Raw genomic sequence first — 21,233 nt, 5'->3', positions numbered from 1 at the left:
ACTATCTAAACTAATATAGAAGTCTACCCCTAAAAAACTGTCAGTAGCAAGAAGAATCTAAAAAAAACCATAGTAATTACTAAAATAATTAGGAGCCGCGTAAGGGGTTATTTGTAGAACAAACAAGAGAGAACGCTATAGTCGAGTACCCCGACTATCAGATACCCGTTACTCAGCTAAAGGGAGTGCGAAGGAGATGGAGATAAAAACTTTGATCCGCCGTACTTTTTTAACGAATGGTCCGATTTAAAAAATTTCTTCTACATTTCGATAGGTATTAATGAACACAATAAAACTGCATTTTTACTTTTCCGAAATATTGAAATTTTGAAAATCGTATATAAGCGATTGTGGGCGTTAGAGGGGGCGTGGCACCCTTTTGAAACAAACTTGCGCTGCGTAGGAACTCCTAGAATCTGCATGCAAAATTCCAATCTTCTAGCTTTTATAGTTTCCGAGATCTCAGCGTTCATACGGACAGACAGACAGACGGGCAGACGGACATGGCTATATCGACTTGGCTAGTGCCCCTGATCAAGAATATACACTACTGGTCAAAAGAATAAGTACACACGTTACACCCTCACTTGCTAAGAGATATCTCTATAGTTATTGAGGCCAGACCTCCCAAACCTTTTTATTTGGAAAGGTTATTCTGTTCTGCAATATTTAAATAAACAATGGATACAGTAAAACCTGTCTAATCCATGTTAGCCCTACATTTGTGCGATAGGTCGGTTTTGGTGTGGTCAAAATAATAAGTACACTTGTGTTACTTATAAATTTTAAAATATTAAATCTAGAATGGGGCTACGGTTAGTATTTTATCTTAATATAATAGGTAAACGCGAGCAAAGCCAGAGAAACCCAAATGGGTTTTACCTTATTTCGATGAGTTCTTTCCGCCCATGAAATCAGAATTGCGGTTACATTTTTCATGTTGCACTGTGTATTCAAACTTAAAAATAATACCTTTAATATTTATTAATTTGGACACGTAATTTAAGAAATACAATCTTTTAAAGTTTAAAAGTTAGTGATGCGCGAGTTACCACCTCGGCATATACCCTCGGCGGTCCCCCGCCGAAACCCCTTCGACAGTCCGCCAGTTAGACCGCATTAGCATATACTGTAGAAAATAATTGCGTTTGTAGAAGTCTGGCAATGCTGGCATGTACTGTAGAGGTCTCGCTCTTACGAAGATGGAGCAATATCAATGTATGATAATTGTATTCTCTTTTAAGTTAGTTGCAAATAAACTCTTCATGTGAACACACGCACGGCGGTTTATATTATTAGATTTGCCAGCTCAATAGGTTATGGGCCCAGGCACGGTTAAATCGGAAGAGTGTTTGAAAGTTAAGAACTTTGTGTAACTCAAAAGACAAATATGAGTGGTCTATATCAAATAGATAAGTTAGAAGACAATAACTATGATTCGTGGAGCATACAGATGCGATCTGTGTTGGTGCATTCTGGATTGTGGAGTGTAACGTCCGGAGATTTGACTGCTACAAATGCACCTGAAGGAGTCGATTGGAGTGCTCAAGACCAAAAGGCTTTGGCGACAATTACATTAACTGTAAAAACATCGCAGTTGGCCTACATAAAAAATTGTCAGCACTCGAAAGAAGCATGGGGAAAGCTAAAAGAAGTACATCAGCCTCGTGGTCCGGTACGGAAGGTACAGTTGTACAAGAAATTGCTTGGAAAGCGAATGGGACATGGCCAAATAGAACGCTTCAAGGCACGTCTGGTTGCAAAAGGATGCTCCCAGCAGTACGGCGTTAACTATCAAGAAACTTTCTCTCCAGTTTGCAGGCTAGAGAGCGTGCGTTTTATATTGGCCTTAGCAGCAGAGCTCGGTCTGTACCTGCATCAGATGGACGAATGTACAGCGTATTTAAACAGCGGTCTTAGTGAGACGGTATACATGAAGCAACCGGAGGGGTACATCGATCAGAGTCATCCTGGTAAAAGTTTGCTTCTCAACAAGGCGATATACGGATTAAAGCAGTCAGGAAGGGAATGGAATTCCATGCTTGACAGTACCCTGGTTAAGCTCGGCTTCATTGCTTGCGAGAACGAACCATGTCTTTACAAGCAGACTGGAAATGGAAACCTCTCGCTAATCCTCATATATGTCGATGACATTCTGGTAGCCTGTCAGTCAAAAGAGGATCTGGTCAGAATCAAATCGTGTATCTCTAAGTCTTTCGAATGGGTGGACAAAGGCTCTCTAAACCTTTTCTTGGGCATGGAGATAGAGCGTGAAGGAGAGCTAGGACCAATTTCCCTGGGCCATTCGCAGTATATAAAGGATCTGCTACATGCACACGGCATTGAGGATTGCAGACAGGCGGCCACACCACTGGATGCAGGATTCCAGGTAGCATGCACTAGCAATCAGTGCAAAAAGGTTGATCCAACTCTATACCAGTCAGCTGTTGGCGAGCTAATGTGGCTTGCACTTACAACCAGGCCGGACATTTTGCATTCCGTTTCCAAACTGGCTCAACGGAATCAGGACCCACATACCGAACATATGGCCGGTATCAAGCATGTACTAAGATATCTGGCATCAACAGTGTACATGAAGCTACACTACAGGCAGTGTGGTCACCCTTTTCTTGGATACGTAGACGCGGATTGGGCCGGTGACAAAGTCGACAGGAAGTCATATACCGGGTACATCTACTTCCTAGCTGGAGGTCCAATTTCTTGGCGTTCCGAAAAGCAGCGCAGTGTCGCCCTCAGCAGTACCGAAGCGGAGTATATGGCGCTATCATCTGCTTGCAAAGAGGCCATTCTGATGCGCCGACTTATAAACGAAATTGGTTGCGGAGACGAGAAGACTCCAATCATTCTTTACGGCGACAATTTGAGTTCCCAAGCTCTGGCCAAGAATCCAGTTCATCATTCCAGAACAAAACATATTGATATACGCTATCATTTTGTAAGACAAGTTGTCAAGGAGGGTCAGGTTTTGTTAAAGTATAAATGTACTAATGAAATGATTGCTGATATTTTGACAAAAAATCTCCCAAAGAAGAAACATGTAGAATTTACAGAGATGTTACATTTAAGGGGTTATATACCTTTTTGAGCGAAAAAAATTATGGCAATTCTCTCGGAACCCTTTTTTTTATAGCGGCTTGCGGTGACCACGATTGCACAAGAACTATTTGATCGATCTTCTTCATTTTTATTTTTAATTATTCGTAATGATTGTGCCGAGTTCGTGAACGATTATTTTCAAGAATATTTGCTTTTTTCTGCATACAGTAACAATTTTTCCAAAAAGTTGATTTTTCGAGTACTAAAAATTTTATTAAAAAAATTTTTTCTGCGAAATCAAAATTGACGCGTAAAAACTGAATCGTTCACGAACTCGGCACAATCATTACGAATAATTAAAAAAAAAAATGAAGAAGATCGATCAAATAGTTCTTGCGCAATCGTGGTCACAGCGAAGGCACTTTTGGAAAAACACGACTTTGAGATAATCGCATTCAAAGTTTTACGTTGACGTTGCAACTATTGAAGTCGAGCGCGGCAAAACGCTGTTTTCCTATCGAACTATTATTCGGATCTGTATGAAAATTTGGGAAGATGTTCTCTAGGGGATATACTTTAGGATTCAGCAAAAAAAAAATTTAGTTTTTTTGAAAAAAAAAAGGTATATAACCCCTTAAATTAGATTTTCATTTTTGTAAACATGCAAGCATTGAGGAAGTTTGTAGAAAATAATTGCGTTTGTAGAAGTCTGGCAATGCTGGCATGTACTGTAGAGGTCTCGCTCTTACGAAGATGGAGCAATATCAATGTATGATAATTGTATTCTCTTTTAAGTTAGTTGCAAATAAACTCTTCATGTGAACACACGCACGGCGGTTTATATTATTAGATTTGCCAGCTCAATATATACTTTCGGCGGCATCCGCCGAAACTCTTCGGCAGTCCGCTAGTTGGGCCGCCTCAACGTATACCCTCGGCGGTCCCCCGCCAAAACCCCTAGTAGCCCACCAGCTAGAAGAATGTCAACGCAGCACTAAGTATTGGGGCCACTCCAGAGTCGTGGCCCGATATACATCCGCTCCAATTACGGCCGTCCCGCAATAAGGAGCACTTTTTAATAAATAAATAAATAAATAAAGCTTCACTTTGAATTTTACCACTAAATTAAGAAGGGGTAGGGTCTTAAAAAAAAAATTATTGATTTGTAAAAAATAAAAAATTTTTTTTGTAGATTAACATTTTAAGATTATACAAAGAAAGTTTTAAGTCAATCGGACAAAAACTTTAGAAGTTATGCTCAATCTAGTCCCTAACCTCTTAGACTTTGGGTGCGTAAGTGCATCTTAAAGTGCGTTTTTCTCGAAACCACGTTTCGAAAGGCTGTGTTCATCTGCATTTCTAAACGGCTCAACCGATCGTTTTCAAATTTGTCGCATATTTTTCTGTTTAAAAAAAAGGCTTCCCAGGGGGCGGGTTTTTTCAACTCTTAAGTGAAATGTAAAAACAAAATGGAAATCCGATCATTTTTAGCGGAGGTACAGTAAGCACCGCAAAACGCCTTTTTTTAAGTGTTCCAGCAATCGCTTAGTATCGGCTTTAAAAATTAGTGGATGTTATTAAAATGGCACTTAAAAATATATTAAAGGTTTGAATTAAATCCATCCAACCAGTTTTTATAGAAAAGATCGCAAAGTTAGTCGATTTTTTGGTGCCAAAGACCCTAGTGTTAGTTAGAGTTTTTTTTTTTTTGATGGCACAGTTTTTTTAAAAAACATTATAATGATCTGTATGGCAAAGTTAAGCTCTGATCTATTGACTTTAAAATGAAATGCAAACTGGCGCAATTGGGTGGATATGAGCTGGGATATAGGAATTAATTCGAAAAAAGTCCGAAATTTAACATTTTAAACTTTAAAAAATCTTAAAAAAAAACTATGCCATCGAAAAAAAAATTAGTAGTATTTTCGTGATCCAGGTCTCCAGCACTAACAGAATTTGCAGTCAATTGCTGTGGAGCACTCCAAGGATATTATTTTGTAAACTAGTGTAATTATCAAAAATACAAAATATTAAAATCTTGCTGTTTTCTAAACTTACATCAAAATCGTCCAATGCTGCAGCCAGCTCTCCTGCTCCGCTGTAAATGTCTGTCGGTTGGGATGACTTTCCTTGAGCAACATCGCTGATAGTATTCACAGCATCACAAACTTGTTTCAGAATAAAATCGCGATTCACTTTCGCCAAATCTAGCTCTGGATGGCGAACATATACTTTTGATGCGGTTAAAAGCATAGTTGAATGCTTTTTTAACATCGCACGAGCAGCAGCTAAGTCATCTCTCAATTGAGGATCCTTAAGTTCTTGTTGACGTTTGGCTGCTTGTTTTATAAGTTCTCCTGCATTTCGACCGAATTGCTAATGGGAAAAAAATATTTTATTTTGAATGAATAAACGTAGTAAAATGCAATTTAACTATAGAGACAAAGGTCCCACAAAGAAAGTTATTGATAAAACATTTAAAAACCATCCTCTAAACAAGAGAGAACGCTATAGTCGAGTTCCTCGACTATTAAATACCCGTTAGTCAGCTTAACAACTTTATTATAGATATGCCTTCTTGTATTTTTTTTGCGCGCCTCATTTCAAATAATTTACGTGAATGCAAAATGTATTCCAAATTAGAGTGACCAGCTTTTTTCCAGCACCAGCTGGAGTGTTAAACACGCGGCGACTGCGCCATCTATGGCACGGAATTGGTACTGTTTATACAGAAAACTATGGCTTTTTGCGGTTTGTGGGCGTTAGAGGCGGCGTAGCACCTTTATAAAATAAACTTGCGCTGCGTAGAAAGCCCAAGAATATCTTTGGGAAACCCCAACCTTCTAACTTTTATAGTTTCCGAGATCTCAGCGTTCATACAGACAGACAGACGGTCAGACAGAAGGACATGGCTAGATCGACTCGGCTAGTGATCCTGATCAAGAAACGCTTCCTTTTAGCTGTTACATACTTTTGCACGAATACAATATACCCTTTTACTCTACGAGTAACGGGTATAAAAATACGATTTATTTGTATACCCTTGCAGAGGGTATAATGATTTCCGTCAAAAGTTTGCAACGCTTTCCGATCCATAAAGTATATATATTCTTTATCAGCATCACTAGGCGAGTCGATCTAGCTTGTCCATCTGTCCGTCCGTTTCTACGCAAACTAGTCTCTCAGTTTTTAAGCTATCTTTGTTGATTTTTATTACATTCTCTTCTTCTCTGAGATAAAGCTTTTCTTTAACATTTCAAAATTTTAAATTAAATTTAACAAAATTCGGACGTATATATACATAGCTCCCATAGGAAGGTAAAAAAAACAAGAAAGGAAGCTAGCTTCGGCAGCAGATCATTTTATTAATTTACAAATCGCAAAAATGTTAAATTTCCTATTATTTCACATTAATTAAAATTAATCGAAAATTCGATCGTTTCTTTGGCAGCTATATGATAAGTAGTTCGATCTTTTTAAAATTCAAATCGAAATTCGGAAATATCCCAGAGTAGAAGAGAATGTAATAAAAAATAAAAATAAATAAAAATCGAACTATTTTGGGACTTATACTCATGCTGCTTTTACAGAAATGTTTGTAATGAAATTTCCCACTGTCTGAACCTACTTTATGTAAAAATTTGTACGTTTAATTATTTTTTGCAAAGCGAAAACAACAAGAAAAATATGAAATTTTTTTGCAAGACCCTACCCCCTCTTAAAAAAATCAATTGGCTTGGGAGAGAGAGCGGTGAAAGTGAAGAAGTGAAAATTTCGAATTTTGGAGCTGTTGGGGCCGGTGGGGATAAATGCCCCCTCGCAATGTTTTAGTTGTTATACCCTTGCAGAGGGTATTATAATTTTGGTCAGAAGTTTGTAATGCAATGAAGGAGACGTTTCCGACCCCATAAAGTATATATATTCTTGATCAGGATCAATAGGGGAGTCAATATAGCCATGTCCGTCTGTCCGTCCGTCCGTCTGTCCGTCTGTTTCAATACCGTTGGCGAGCTCAGTTTAAAAGCCAGCGACTTAAAACTTTCACAGACATCCTAAAACATGTGTACGCAGATCAAGTTTGAAAACCGACACGATCGGACGTCTATATCCTATAGCTCCCATTGGAGCAATCGGAAATAGCTTTCACAAAATGAAGATATTTCGCTCAGTGTACGAGCTTTTGACATGAATCTTATTCTTTTACGCATACCTTGATCAGGGTAAAAGCGCGTGCCGATCGGACGTCTATATCTTATAGCTCCCATAGGAACAATAGGGTGAAATCGGTCAAAATTTTACGTTTTTTCAGGATATTTTGCGCAAAACATACGCTATTCCCATGAAACTTTCCAAATCGTATTTTTTTGTGCGTACCTTGATCAGGGTAAAAGCGCGTGCCGATCGGACATATATATCTTATAGCTCCCATAGGAACTATAGGGTGAAATTGGTCAAAATTTGACGTTTTTAAGGATATTTCGCCGATATAAGCTATTCCCATGAAACTTTCCAAATCGTATTTTTTTGTGCGTACCTTGATCAGGGTAAAAGCGCGTGCCGATCGGACGTCTATCTCATATAGCTCCCATAGGAAAAATAGGGTGAAAAATTTTATTTTTTTCAATTATAAAATATTTTTTTGTTTAATAATTCATGTTGCTATTCTAGTCAAGTTTTCATTCGTAAAATCTGCAATGGTATTAAAACTTCGGCTTCTATTAATTTCCATTTAATTTTTCGACCGTTCCTATGGCAGCTATATGATATAGTGATCCGATTTTTAAAATATTTAATTCGAAATTCAGAAATATATAAAAAACAATATTCCCAAGAGTAGAAGGTAATATTTGAAAAAACACCGAAGCTAAAATTTTTTAAAGTTTTTTTTTCGATCCTTTCTATGGGAGCTATAAGATATAGTTGTCCGATCCGGTCAGTTCCGACATATATACTACCTGCTATAGAAAGAAGACTTTTGCGAAAGTTTCGTCCCGATAGCTCAAAAACTGAGAGACTAGTTTGCGTAGAAACAGACAGACGGACAGACGGACGGACAGACGGACATAGCTAGATCGACTCGTCTTGTGATGGTGATCAAGAATATATATACTTTATGGGGTCGGAAACGTCTCCTTCACTGCGTTGCAAACTTCTGACTGAAATCATAATACCCTCTGCAAGGGTATAAAAAGAATCAGCTTAATGGGAGGTAGGGTCTTGCAAAAAAAATATAGGTTTGTTTTTAAATTTTTTTTTCTTGTAGATTAACATCTTAAGATTATACAAAAAAAGTTTTAAGTCAATCGGACAAAAGCTTTAGAAGTTATGCTAAACCTAGTACCCCAACCTCTAAGGCTTTAGGTACGTAAGTGCATCTTTAGGTGCGTTTTTTTCAAAACCACGTTTCGAAAGTCTGTGTTTATCGGCATTTCTAAACGGCTCAACCGATCGTTTTCAAATTTGTCGCATATTTTTCTGCATAAAAAAAACCCGCCCCTCTTTTTCAAAATGTCGTTTTTTGACACTATTCAAAAAAAATTATTTTTTAGTTTTCCCTAAGGAAAAAAAATATTTTTTTTGGTTTTTTTAAAGCTAATAGACTAACCTTTTGATCAGTACCAGTCGAAATGGCAGATTAAAAACAAAAGGTGTACCAACTAGAGCCCTGCATGAATCATTCAATTTTTGTTTTATCATAGTATGCCATGAAATTTCTGATTTGTTTAATTCAATTCTATGTGAAATATATTGAATGTTGTTCTAATTCATTTCGAATTGAATGAATCGAATGAATTATTTTATGAATTTTTTTAATTTTCCAGATTTTTTTTGTGCTTTCTTTTGAGAACAAAAAGTGGAAAATTTTTAACAAATCAATGTTAACTGCATAGTAAATAAAAATCAGGCAGATTTAATCACAAAATTATGGCCCTTTCTTCTTCAAAATAAATTGTCGTTTGAATTATTTCGGAATTCATGACATTCATTCATTCAATTCTATTAAACTCAAAATTCAAATTCATTCAATTCTATTAAACTCAAAATTCTATTTAATTCATTCATATTCATTGAATCCAGGGACCGTAAATAATCATTATTTGAGATTTTTATTTTAAAAGGCCTACTGAGGTTTTTACAAGTTTTAATCAACAATTTAACTGGTTTTTATGCACTTTATAGACATGAACAAATAACAGATAATTTGCTTTCCAGATTTGTTGAAATGCATATACTTTGTGGACAAGAGTAAAAAGAACGTTATTTTTGACGTTTAAAACAAAATATCACAGTAGTCTTTTTAAAATAAAAATCTCAAATAATGATTATTTACGGTCCCTGATTGAATCCATTCATGCAGGGCTCTAGTACCAACCTACAGACCTCTCCCCAACTTTATGGGGTCGGAAACGTCTCCTTCACTGCGTTGCAAACATCTGACTGAAATTATAATACTCTCTGCAAGGGTATAAAAATAATACGAAAGGAGCTAAAATGTTGAATGTTGAATGTTTTAACATATAAGCAAGTAAATCTAAATTTAATGCTTTTGTAAGTTAAAAGGAATGATCTGCAAGGTATATATAAAGTTCGGCTGGCCGAAGCTAGCCTTTCTTGTATTATAATTTTTTTATACCCTGGCAGGGGTATTATAACTATAAAATATAATAATAATAACTAGTCTCTCAGCTTTAAAGCTATCGCGATGAAACTTTTCCTAAAGTCTTCTGTCTATTGCAATAATAATATCCAATGTGGTTTAACTCATATTGATGAGTACTTTTAGGTTTCGAAAACCAAACTGCGGTTACATTTTCCGTGTCGCACTGTGTAATAGAAGCGTACTATTTATTTTTCTACCCTTGCAGAGGAAAGGGAGATACCATAATATATATATATTATACGGACACGCGTATAAAGTATATATATTCTTTATCAGCATTACTAGACGAGTCGATCTGGCCATGTCCGTCTGCCCGGTTCTACGCAAACTAGTCTCTTAGTTTTTTAAGCTATCGGGATGGAACTTTATCGAAAGTCTTTGTTCTATCGCAGGTGGAATATAAGTTGGAACCAGCCGGACCGGAAAATAATATCTTATAGCTCCCTTCGGATTAAAATTGTTTTAAATTAAAATCAAAGCACTATATTATATATCTGTCATATTCTCCTCTTTTCTGCACTGGGGTATTCCTTTTAATGACCTTGCAGAGGGTATTATGATTTCGGTGAGAAGTTTGCAACGCAGTGAAGGATACGTTTCCGACCCTACAAAGTATATATAGCAAAATTCAACTCAGCATCACTAGACGAGTCGATCTAGCCATGCCCGTCTGTTCGTCCGTTTCTACGCAAACTAATCTCTCAATACGCATTGCTGGATAGATTTGTATACTTAATGAAGACGCTTACTTTTCTGAACACGTCTAATTTTTTAGAGAATTTTATTTACATTATTATTAATTGAGTACACGCCTTCTCTTTTAACTGTCGCAAAAGTGAAGTCCTTCGCGGTGACCACTCTCATTTCATCTGTAATCATCAGAATGACAAAAATTAAAAAGAATAATAAAATTAAGACTATTATCTACTTTTTGTCATAACGGTTTTTTGAAGTAATTATACCCGTTACTCGTAGAATAAAAGGGTATATTGTATTCGTGCAAAAGTATGTAACAGCTAGAAGGAAGCGTTTCCGACCCCATAAAGTATATATATTCTTGATCAGGGTCACTAGCCAAGTCGATCTAGCCATGTCCGTCTGTATGAACGCAGAGATCTTGGAAACTACAAAAGCTAGAAGGCTGAGATTTTCCACACATATTCTTGGGCCTCCTACGCAGTGCAAGTTTATTTCAGCCGAGATTTAAAAATGTGTCTGGCGCCCACATCTATAAAGATTTCCGAGAAGTATAAATGCAATTTTGTTGTGTATATTTATTCCTTGTGGCCGCCTTGGAATGTGGTCGGGTTGTATAATGGATGGAAAGGCTAACCGCTCGGCCATTGTCAGTGCTTTTTTTAGTTCGTTAAATTATACTTAGAATGCATGCTGTTATTATTAAAGTTCCGAAGCTCAAACGTGACGGAGGGGAAACGAAAAACGAACACATAGGCAATAAATTTTAGGTGTATTTGTGATTTTTGACAAAAGGAAATCGTTAACGAACAAAAATGCGAAGTCATAGGAGCTCTGATTACAACTTCACTGTCAAAAAACAGCGATCGTAATCGATTACAATTTCTACACTTGTAAGCATTTTTTCTCCAGACCCCATTCACTTGTTCGCCGCTGGGGTATTAGATAGTTGGGACACCAACCCGACTATAGTGTTCTCTCTTGTTTTTTTTGACAAATTGGCGACTTTTTAAATTTAAAATAGCCATTTTTAGACAAAAAATCGTTCTTATTTTGTCGATAAAACAGAATCTAGGCTTCTAAAAAAACCCTACGACAAAAAGTATATAATTATGCATATAATTAAAGTTTGCTTCAAAATTACTCATACGACACGTATAACAGTTCGAATTTGGTCGAAAAAAATCGTTCTCCCATTTCTTGTCTTGTCAAATTATGAATTTCGTTGGAATAATTGGTTAAAAAATGGAAGAGCGAAATATCAACTAAATTTTTGAAATCTTTGCCACCTTATTTAGAAATTGTTCTTTTGGACGAATTAGATACCATACTTCCATGGGACACAACTGTCAAGAGATACGGATATGTGATACATTTTTTATAACGCATACTTAATAGTAACTTAGTGCGCCATGCAGTTGCTTATAATCGTTCTGCTGCATAAGCATCTTCAAGAGAGAAGATCAACTTGATAGCCGCTTGGCTAAATTAAATTAAATTAAATTATTTATTTGTTTAAATAGGTATTTATTCCACAAATATGTGGTAATATATGTCACCAAGATTATAATACTATTTTTGTTTAAATATACAAATTTTTTAAACCAACTACCGAAACTTTATTTTAGACATTTACCTTCATATTATCCATAAGTTCGTCCTGACTTGAAGCATTTTTTAATTTATTTAAATCATCCTCAACAATATGAAGCGACTTCAGTAGCAAATGAACATCTACCATGTCAGCTAAAATTAGCAAACGGGTTACAGCTGAAAGAAGATTTCTAGCTGCCCGCACCATATTGCCCCTCTTCAACGAACTGCATGGATCTTCAGAAAATTCTCTGGCTGCAACACTCATAGCATCTCCAGTTTTTTTTACTTCATCTACAGCAGTTAACATTTCTTGTGTGATATCTGGGTTCTCATAAGCAATCTGTTCACCTTTTTGAATAAAATTTTCTGTAGCCTTTTCAACAGCTGCAACTAGTGCGCTGGCCCGTTTAGATTTTCCTGTAAAAAAAATGAGAGTAAATAAGATCATTATATATTACTACAATAGTGAGATGTTGAAAGCTTAAGACATCTTAAGTGCAATATTTGCCAAGGACAGCAACTCTGTTCGGATATGTTTTTTGTATTTCGTAAAACAACAAATTTTAATTTGATTCAGCCACAAAATCATTAGATTTTTTTTGGTGAATGGCCAAACAATTGGCTTTAAACCAATACAAATTAGTTTTAACGTCAAAGTCAACAAGTCAATATGAAACTCAGACTATTCGACTATAAGTGCAAGCAATACAGACATATGTCAGATGCAATGAGAAATTAATGAGCAAACAACTGATATTCACTCTGGTATACTTGGACCGGTAGGTCAATGAGCAAAACGTAATCTAAAAATTAAAATTTGGAGAATAAGACTTATTTTCAATTTTCAATCAATAAAAATTGGAGAAAAAGACTCTTTTTCAACTTTTATTATAAAAATTTAAAAATAAGACTTATTTTCAATTAAAAATGTCACGATCTGCCCTGCTTACATTCGGACCCCCTTCGCGCAAAGGACTGTATGTAAATATATATGTATGTATGTACGTGACTCTCCCGAATCTCTCTCTCTGAAATTCGATTTTCAACCCTTCCATCCTCGTGTTCTACCTGTCTTGCTCCTCTCTCTGTCTTTTGACCAACGCACAGTGGAGCGAAAAAGCCAAAAGTCTGCCTTAAATCAGGGGAGCCTTATAGCGATTATCTTTTGATGAGGTATTGTTAAAGGCAATTATATAAGTAAAAAAAACAGCATAAGGTACATTTTTTGTAGTAAACATTTTTTGTTGTAGGAAATTTTTAAGAAAAAAAAAACATGTTTTTTTAAGAAAACAAATATAAAAAATTCCTTATAGGTTTCTAAGTTTTCCAAAATTATTCAAATCGGTCAACTATAGGGGAAAGGTCTGTTGGTTGGTAAACCTTTTGTTTTTAATCTGCCATTTCGACATTCAGTTACGAAACTTCACGCATTTGGTACTGATCGAAGGATTAGTCTATTGGCTTAAAAAAAAAACAAAAAAAAAATTTTTTTTTCCTTATGGAAAACTAAAAAATAAATAAAACGGGTGTCTCAACTTACACGCTCAAAGTGTCCCAACTTACACAAAATGGGATGTTTTGGAAAAAAATTAATAACTTTTTTTCTGACTGTCATATCAACCTGGTTCTTTTTTTAATTTATTAACAGTTAAATTACAAATGTTTTAAGCACAAAAACTTTTTTGGTGAAAAATGGTACACGACTCTCACAGCTAAAATCTGGCTAGAGCCTGGCTTATAATGATTTCCCCAAAAGTTTTCTTACTCAAAAGGACTTAGTGAAAAAGTTTTGAGAAAATTGAGTGTCTCAACTTACAGACCGTCCCAACCTACAGACCTCTCCCCTATCTTATAGCTGCCATATAAACGCTTATTACAATGGGGAATATCTCAATTCTATTTCAATATTGGTTCATATACATTGGGACTAAGTCATTATTTATAATTTTAACTCTATGCTTACCTTTTTTTTAAATTGGTCACTGATATCTTATAGGTGTCATAGAATCAATCAAGGAAATTTAGCATATTTTCAAAAAAAATCTGGTTGAAATCGGTATTTATTTCTTTTCTATATTTTTAGTAAAATAATACCTTCACATAAGTAAAATATCTTCATGATCTTTGGGGCGAGGTATGAACCAGGAACTTAAACTGCGGTTTTCTCAGAAGAGGCACAAAAGGGCACGCTAATTTTTTTCAGAATTTGTAGTTAAATATCCTCTTAAACTTTCAATCATTACATATACAACTTAAGCCCTTAGGCGCTTTTAGAAAAATTTCAAAGATGTATAAAAATACTTTTTTTTTATTGGCTACAATTTTATTTCGAAAAATCAACTTTAAAAATTGTTAGTGGGAGAACACAGATCACTTTTTCTTTTTGATTTGTATAGAGAATTTAATTGTTTTGTTGTTGTTCCAGGGATTCCAGATTTTGCGTGCAAATTTAAATTTTGTTTTTAAGTTGTCGAAAATGAAAACGCCCACTTCCTACAAAGTTACAATGAATTTTCTTAAATTTGTTTGAATATTCCTATGAGAGCCTTAAGATATAGTGGTCCAATCCGGCTCGCTCTGACATATGTACTACCTGCAATAGATAGAAGACTTTCGGGAAAGTTTCATCGCGATAGCTTTGAAACTGAGAGACTAGTTCGCATAGAAACGGACAGACGGACATGGCTGGATAGGCATGGCTATTGGTGCTGATCAAGAATATATATACTTTATGTGGTCGGAAACGTCGCCTTCACTGCGTTGCAAACAACTGACTGAAATTATAATACCCTCCGCAGGGGTATACAAATCCATTTTGGCAGGCTTTTTGTTCTAGACGACCCACAGTGCAACGTGATTGTATTTTGGCTATTATTAACGTAATAATATTTCCAAAAATATTGTTTATCTTAAAACAAATATTTGATATCCCAATAATTATATTTTTCTAGATGAGGGAAGGCGAAGAAAATGGTTTTTGATGCCTGCTGAGTTTTGAGATCACCTTATGTCATATGAAGTTTAACAGACCTTGGGTTATACAATATTAATTTATGTGAATTAAATACACCAACAACAATAACTCATATGCTAAATAATAAATGTTTTCTTAAGTCAAAAGTCAGTTATTTAAAAATGTTTAAATGTTAAGTGTTAAGTGTTTGAAATGTTAAGAATCAGAGTTTTTCACAAGAAGGAATCCACTTTTAAAACAAGAATGGATTTTCTTGTTTCAAAAAAAATGTTTCTTGTTTTAATGGTGGCTTTCTAGAGGTGCAGAAACATCGATGTTTGAAGACATCGATATTTTTCGATGTTTTTCAAAAAACATCGAATGAAACACGATGTTTTCCAAAATAACTTTATAATTTAAAATATAATTAAAAAATCTCATTAAAATTTGTATTAAAAATAAAAAAACAAAACCTTTACTCATTTAGAAAATTAAAAATTAAATTTAAAATAAAAAACAAACTTAAAAATTAAATGAGATGAGAATACACAAAATTTTTTTTGCAAGCTCCTTGTAAGGCTCCATTTTTTTTAACATTGCTGGAATAAGAATAATTATAATAATTTGAAAACATCGATGGTCCAAAAAAACATCGATGTTTTGAAAATGTGGAAAAACAAAATTTAATTTCCTGTTTTAAGAAATATTTTTTCTTGTTTTAATGGTGCCTTTCAAAAAAAAAAATCTTGAAACAAAGGTGAGGTCGCCTTTGGCAAAAATTCAAGATAGAATTTTCTAGATTTTAAGGAAACTCTTCAATTTTTTTTTATGGGTGTATAGGGAAGAGGTCTGTAGGTTGAGACGGTCTGTAAGTTGAGACACTCAATTTTCTCAAAACTTATCCCCTAAAAAATTGTTTTTATTTTTTTTTTGTAGTCCTTTTTAGTGACAAAATTTTTTGGGAAAACATTATAAGCCAGGCTCTAGCCAGATTAAAGCTGTGAGAGTCGTTTACCATTTTTCACCAAAACAGGTTTTGTCTACTTTTTTCAAAATTCCATTTAAAATTAATAACGTCCTTAAATTAACTTGGTAAGACATTTAAAACATTAGTTTATTAACTGTTAACTAATTAAAAAAAGAATCAGCTTAATGTGACAGTCAGAACAAAAGTTATTAATTTTTTCCCGAAACATCCTATTTTGTGTAAGTTGAGACACTTTGAGCGTGTAAGTTGAGACACCCGTTTTTCATACAAAAATGCCTTAGGCCAACAGAGGTCGCTTTTTGCCTAGTACATTTCTTTGATATTAGGGGAAAAGTGAATGTTCAAAGAGCCTTTTGATTTTGATTGTTATTTGGTCTAAGTTCTTAAAAAATGGATGGTAAATAATTTAGGACGAACTAAAATTGATTAAATTAACATAAATAAATAGTTCCTTATAGTTTGGAGTACTTTTTGTGTGAGTATTATTGACTTTTAAAAGTGTCTCAACTTACAGACCTCTTTTTCAAAATGTCGTTTTTTGGGACTTTTAAAAAAAAATAATTTTTCAGTTTTCCCTAAGGAAAACAAATATTTTTTTTTTTGTTTTTATTAAGCTAATAGACTAACCTTTCGATCAGTACCAAATGCGTTAAGTTTCATAAGTGAATGTCGAAATGGCAGATTAAAAACAAAAGGTGTACCAACCTACAGACCTCTCCCCTACATCAACAGCTATCGACACACGTAGGATTTTTTCGATATATTGTCAGCACTTTTTCGAATAAAAAAGTCACAAAATTATTATAAAACGAGGACGGAAGCTAACTTCGGCAAGCCGAAGTTTTAATACCCTTGCAGATTTTACGAATTACATTTTGACTACAATAGCAACATGAATTAATAAACTAAATACTGCATAATTCAAAAAATTCATGTCAATAACTTTTACACTGCGCGAAAAATTTTCAGTTTTTGCAAGTTATATCCGAATGGGAGCTATTGGATATAGACGTCCGATCGGGTCCGTTTTCAAACTTGATCTGCGTACACATGAAACTGAGCTTGCAAAAGGTATTGAAACAGACGGACAGACGGACATGGCTATATCGACTCCCCTATTAATCCTGATCAAGAATATATATACTTTATAGGGTCGGAAACGTCTTCTTCACTGCGTTACAAACTTCTGACCAAAATTTTAATACCCTCTGCAAGGGTATAAAAAGATTTCCTATATGTAACCAATTTATTTATTAAACGGCAGCTTTAACTTATACCTCAGGGAAAGAAGTATATGGGCGGTTCTTTTACAAACCGAACACCTTTTCTTGGCTCACACTTTTGATTTGCCTGAAACTTTTTTTACGTGTACTATTCTCGGCTTATACCAAAAAAGTTTACTATTCGAAAAAATAGTAAACACGTGTATCAGGATTTGGCCAAAAAAAATATTTTTTTTTAAATTTTTTTAGTTTGCTAAATAACGTGAATTTTGAAAAAGTACCTTCTCATTGAAAATCTAAATCTCCGGTTGTAGTAATCCGATTAACTTCGGCTCTTTTGCATTAATTCCTCAAAAACCTCTTCTTTTTGCTTTGGGTGTGTGTCCTTGCTAATTGTGTGTATTTTGTTGTTGTGGAATAACTATTTACTTAGTAGAATTGACAATTTTGCTGGTTGGGGCCTGTTTGACAATTATTACAGTTGATTTTACCAAGTTTTTTTTTGTGTGTATAAGTCACCGTAGTTTGTAAAAATAAATTAATTTAATCAGGGACCGAAAATAACTGTTATTGTAAATTTTTCTTACCACAAAAAATCATGGACTTAGAAGAGTCCTAAATTTTTTTTAAATATACCATTATTTTTGTTAGCCCTTGTAGTTTCAAATCCGTAATGATTTTTATTTATTTGATTTTTATCACTATGGACGGCAGTCCATGTAGTGACGAAGCGCACCAGGAGAGTGTGCGAAGGCGACTACTATATATACACGATGAAATGAAAATCTAGTGTGATGGTCCGATCATAATGAATGATACACCAATCGAAAGGTATTGCAATAACTTAAAGGATTGCATACCAAGACTTTAAGAAAATCAATTGGCTTGGGAGAGAGAGCGGTGAAAGTGAAAAAATGAAAATTTCGAAATTTGGAGCTGTTGGGGCCGGTGGGGATAATTGCCCCCTCGCAATGTTTTAGTTGTATTCCTTTTGAAAATACCCGTCGAATGAGGGGTCATTTGTCAAAATCCGACGCTCCGTTCAAAAGTTATAGCCAAAATAAGATTTCCTTCTTCTTCCCAAAATGAAAATTTAATTCTGTTTGTCAGTTTGTCAGTTTGTCCAAAACATGTTTCTTAAGTTTTGAAAATTTAATATGACGTTCATCCCATCGATATAAAAAACTTTTGTTCTACCACTTTTGGAAAAACTCGCTAGTTTAGCGGGAAAACAGCTATAAATAGCTAAAATTCGGAAAACCGTAACTTCTATACTACTAAAGCTACAGACTTGTGCTGCATCTTGTTTGAAAGGTATTTTTAAATGCTATAAACGCCTTCTATATGCAATTTGTGTAAATGTAATAATTAAAAAGATATGAACAAAAGACAATTTTTTTAAACTTTTTTTTTAGCTTTTTTTTATTTTTCTCAAAAACTTTAAACTGTATAGCCCTTGAGATTCCTTAAATTTTGGTATATAACACATTACTGTAAAAAGTCACGTTTATTTCACGTCACGCTGCAATAGAAAATGCCTGTAAAGGGAAAAAGGCTGGAATAGTTTGCTAGGGCGGGCCGAATGAGAAAATATTAGAAAGTCTATTTAATGACGAGTGTAATAATTTTTCGTCACAAATGTTGATATCAGAACTTTTGTATGTTGAAGGTGCGGTCGTCACTAGTTTTTTACCCCGTTAAGAGGTGTTTTTATTTGATAATAAAACTCAAAAAATAACTGTTATTTGTTGATTTTTGTGTATAACAGTTATTCCCTTGACATTTAAAAAAAAATTAAATAATTAAAAAAACATGCTAACCAAGTTTTATATAACTTACAACAAATTTAAAAAAAAAGCCAACGGTGCATATTGTATAACTATATTTGTTATACCCTTGCAGAGGGTATTATAATTTTGGTCAGAAGTTTGTAACGCAGTGAAGGAGACGTTTCCGACCCCATAAAGTATATATATTCTTGATCAGGATCAATAGGGGAGTCGATATAGCCATGTCCGTCTGTCCGTCTGTCCGTCTGTTTCAATACCGTTTGCGAGCTCAATTTAAAAGCTAGCGCCTTGAAACTTTCACAGTCGTCCTAAAACATGTGTACGCAGATCAAGTTTGAAAGACGACCCGATCAGACGTCTATATCCTATAGCTCCCATAGGAACAATCGGATATAGCTTTCACAAAATGAAGATATTTCGCTCAGTGTACGAGCTTTTGACATGAATCTTATTCTTTTACGCATACCTTGATCAGGGTAAAAGCGCGTGCCGATCGGACGTCTATATCTTATAGCTCCCATAGGAACAATAGGGTGAAATCGGTCAAAATTTTACGTTTTTCAGGATATTTTGCGCAAAACATAAGCTATTCCCATGAAACTTTCCAAATCGTATTTTTTTGTGCGTACCTTGATCAGGGTAAAAGCGCGTGCCGATCGGACGTCTATATCATATAGCTCCCATAGGAACAATAGGGTGAACAATTTTAAATTTTTATTTTTTTATAGAATAATTCGTTTTTTATTAATTCATGTTGCTATTTTAGTCAAGTTTTCATTCGTGAAATCTGCAAGGGTATTAAAACTTTGGCTTGCCGAAGTTAGCTTCCGTCCTCGTTTTAAATTTATTTTACCCACAAAATCGGCATAAATCAAGTTTGAGTTTTATTTTTGATCACGACGAATAACTGTTATTTGTCAACTTTTATTATAAAACTCGAAAAATAATAGTTATTCCTTGAGTTTTACTTTACGAATCCGAAAATAACTGTTAAAGTGTGCTTTTTAAAATAAAATTTATAACAGTAACGTTCCCTGAATTTAATGTAATAATAAACCTAATGACAAAGGAGATGAAAGATGTACGCAATTTTAAAAAAATAGTTGATGAACAGGTGAGGAAATTTTTTGGGTGATAATTAGGCGCTAGGTGATACAAAATGGTGATAAATATGCGCCAGTTTCGTGCAGTGATGAACTCATCGTTTTTTTAATACAAATTCACCTTTTTTTGATTGCGTATAACTTTTTAATGAATGGTCCGATTTGAAAAATGTCTTCTACATTTCGATAGGTATCACTATGGACGGCAGTCCATGTAGTGACGAAGCGCACCAGGAGAGTGTGCGAAGGCGACTACTATATATACACGAAGAAATGAAAATCTACTGTGATGGTCCGATCATAATGAATGATACACCTATCAAAAGGTATTGCGAAAACTAACAGGATTGCATACGAAGACTTTAAGAAAATCAATTGGCTTGGGAGAGAGAGCGGTGAAAGCGAAAAAGTGAAAATTTTGAAATTTGGAGCTGTTGGGGCCGGTGGGGATAAATGCCCCCTCGCAATGTTTTAGTTGTATTCCTTTTGAAAATACCCGTCGAATGAGGGGTCATATGTCAAAATCCGACGCTCCGTTAAAAAGTTATAGCCAAAATAGGATTTTCTTCGTCTTCCCAAAATGAAAATTTAATTCTGTTTGTCCAAAACATGTTTTTTAAGTTTTGAAAATTTGATATAACGTTCATCACATCGATATAAAAAACTTTTGTTCTACCACTTTTGGAAAAACTCGCTAGTTTAGCGGGAAAACAGCTATAAATAGCTAAAATTCGGAAAACCGTAACTTCTATACTACTAAAGCTACAGACTTGTGCTGCATCTCCTTTGAAAGGTATTTTTAAATGCTATAAACGTCTTCTATTAGGAATTTGTAGAAATGTAATAGTTAAGAAAAAATGAACAAAAGAAAATTTTTTTAAACTTTTTTTTTTAGCTTTTTTTTAATTTTCTCAAAAACGGCTCTAACGATTTTCTTGAAAACTTTAAACTGTATAGCCCTTGAGATTCCTTAAATTTTGGTATATAACACATTACTGTAAAAAGTCACGTTTAAAAGTTATTTTTATACGAAAATAGCCACTTTTGCCAGCTCGAACAACTAACGCTCCCTGAGTATTGAATTTTGTGTGAGGGTATCCGAACTGTATTTTAGGGTCATGGTATCAGTAAATTTGCACTTAAGAGTTCCATATAGGAATCTTTTG

The 21,233-nt window shown here is 34.7% G+C and overlaps 1 protein-coding gene across 2 annotated transcripts in view; it reads right to left on the bottom strand.

Moving 5' to 3' along the window:
- alpha-Cat (catenin alpha) overlaps nucleotides 1-21,233 on the bottom strand; it is a 90,163-nt gene that overhangs the window by 63,467 nt on the left and 5,463 nt on the right. For both annotated transcript variants that reach the window (XM_070215891.1, XM_044392578.2), the window contains exons 2-3: nucleotides 12,051-12,427; nucleotides 5,116-5,433 (exon numbers count right to left, since the gene is read on the bottom strand). In XM_070215891.1, the coding sequence (XP_070071992.1) occupies nucleotides 5,116-5,433; nucleotides 12,051-12,427 (695 nt within the window). The remainder of the gene's footprint in view (nucleotides 1-5,115; nucleotides 5,434-12,050; nucleotides 12,428-21,233) is intronic.

The sequence above is a fragment of the Drosophila takahashii genome, chromosome 3L (assembly GCF_030179915.1).
Source record: "Drosophila takahashii strain IR98-3 E-12201 chromosome 3L, DtakHiC1v2, whole genome shotgun sequence".
In the NCBI taxonomy this organism is placed as follows: domain Eukaryota; kingdom Metazoa; phylum Arthropoda; class Insecta; order Diptera; family Drosophilidae; genus Drosophila; species Drosophila takahashii.
The sequence above is the reverse complement of the archived record's forward strand: the minus strand, read 5'-3'. Positions and strand labels throughout refer to the sequence as shown.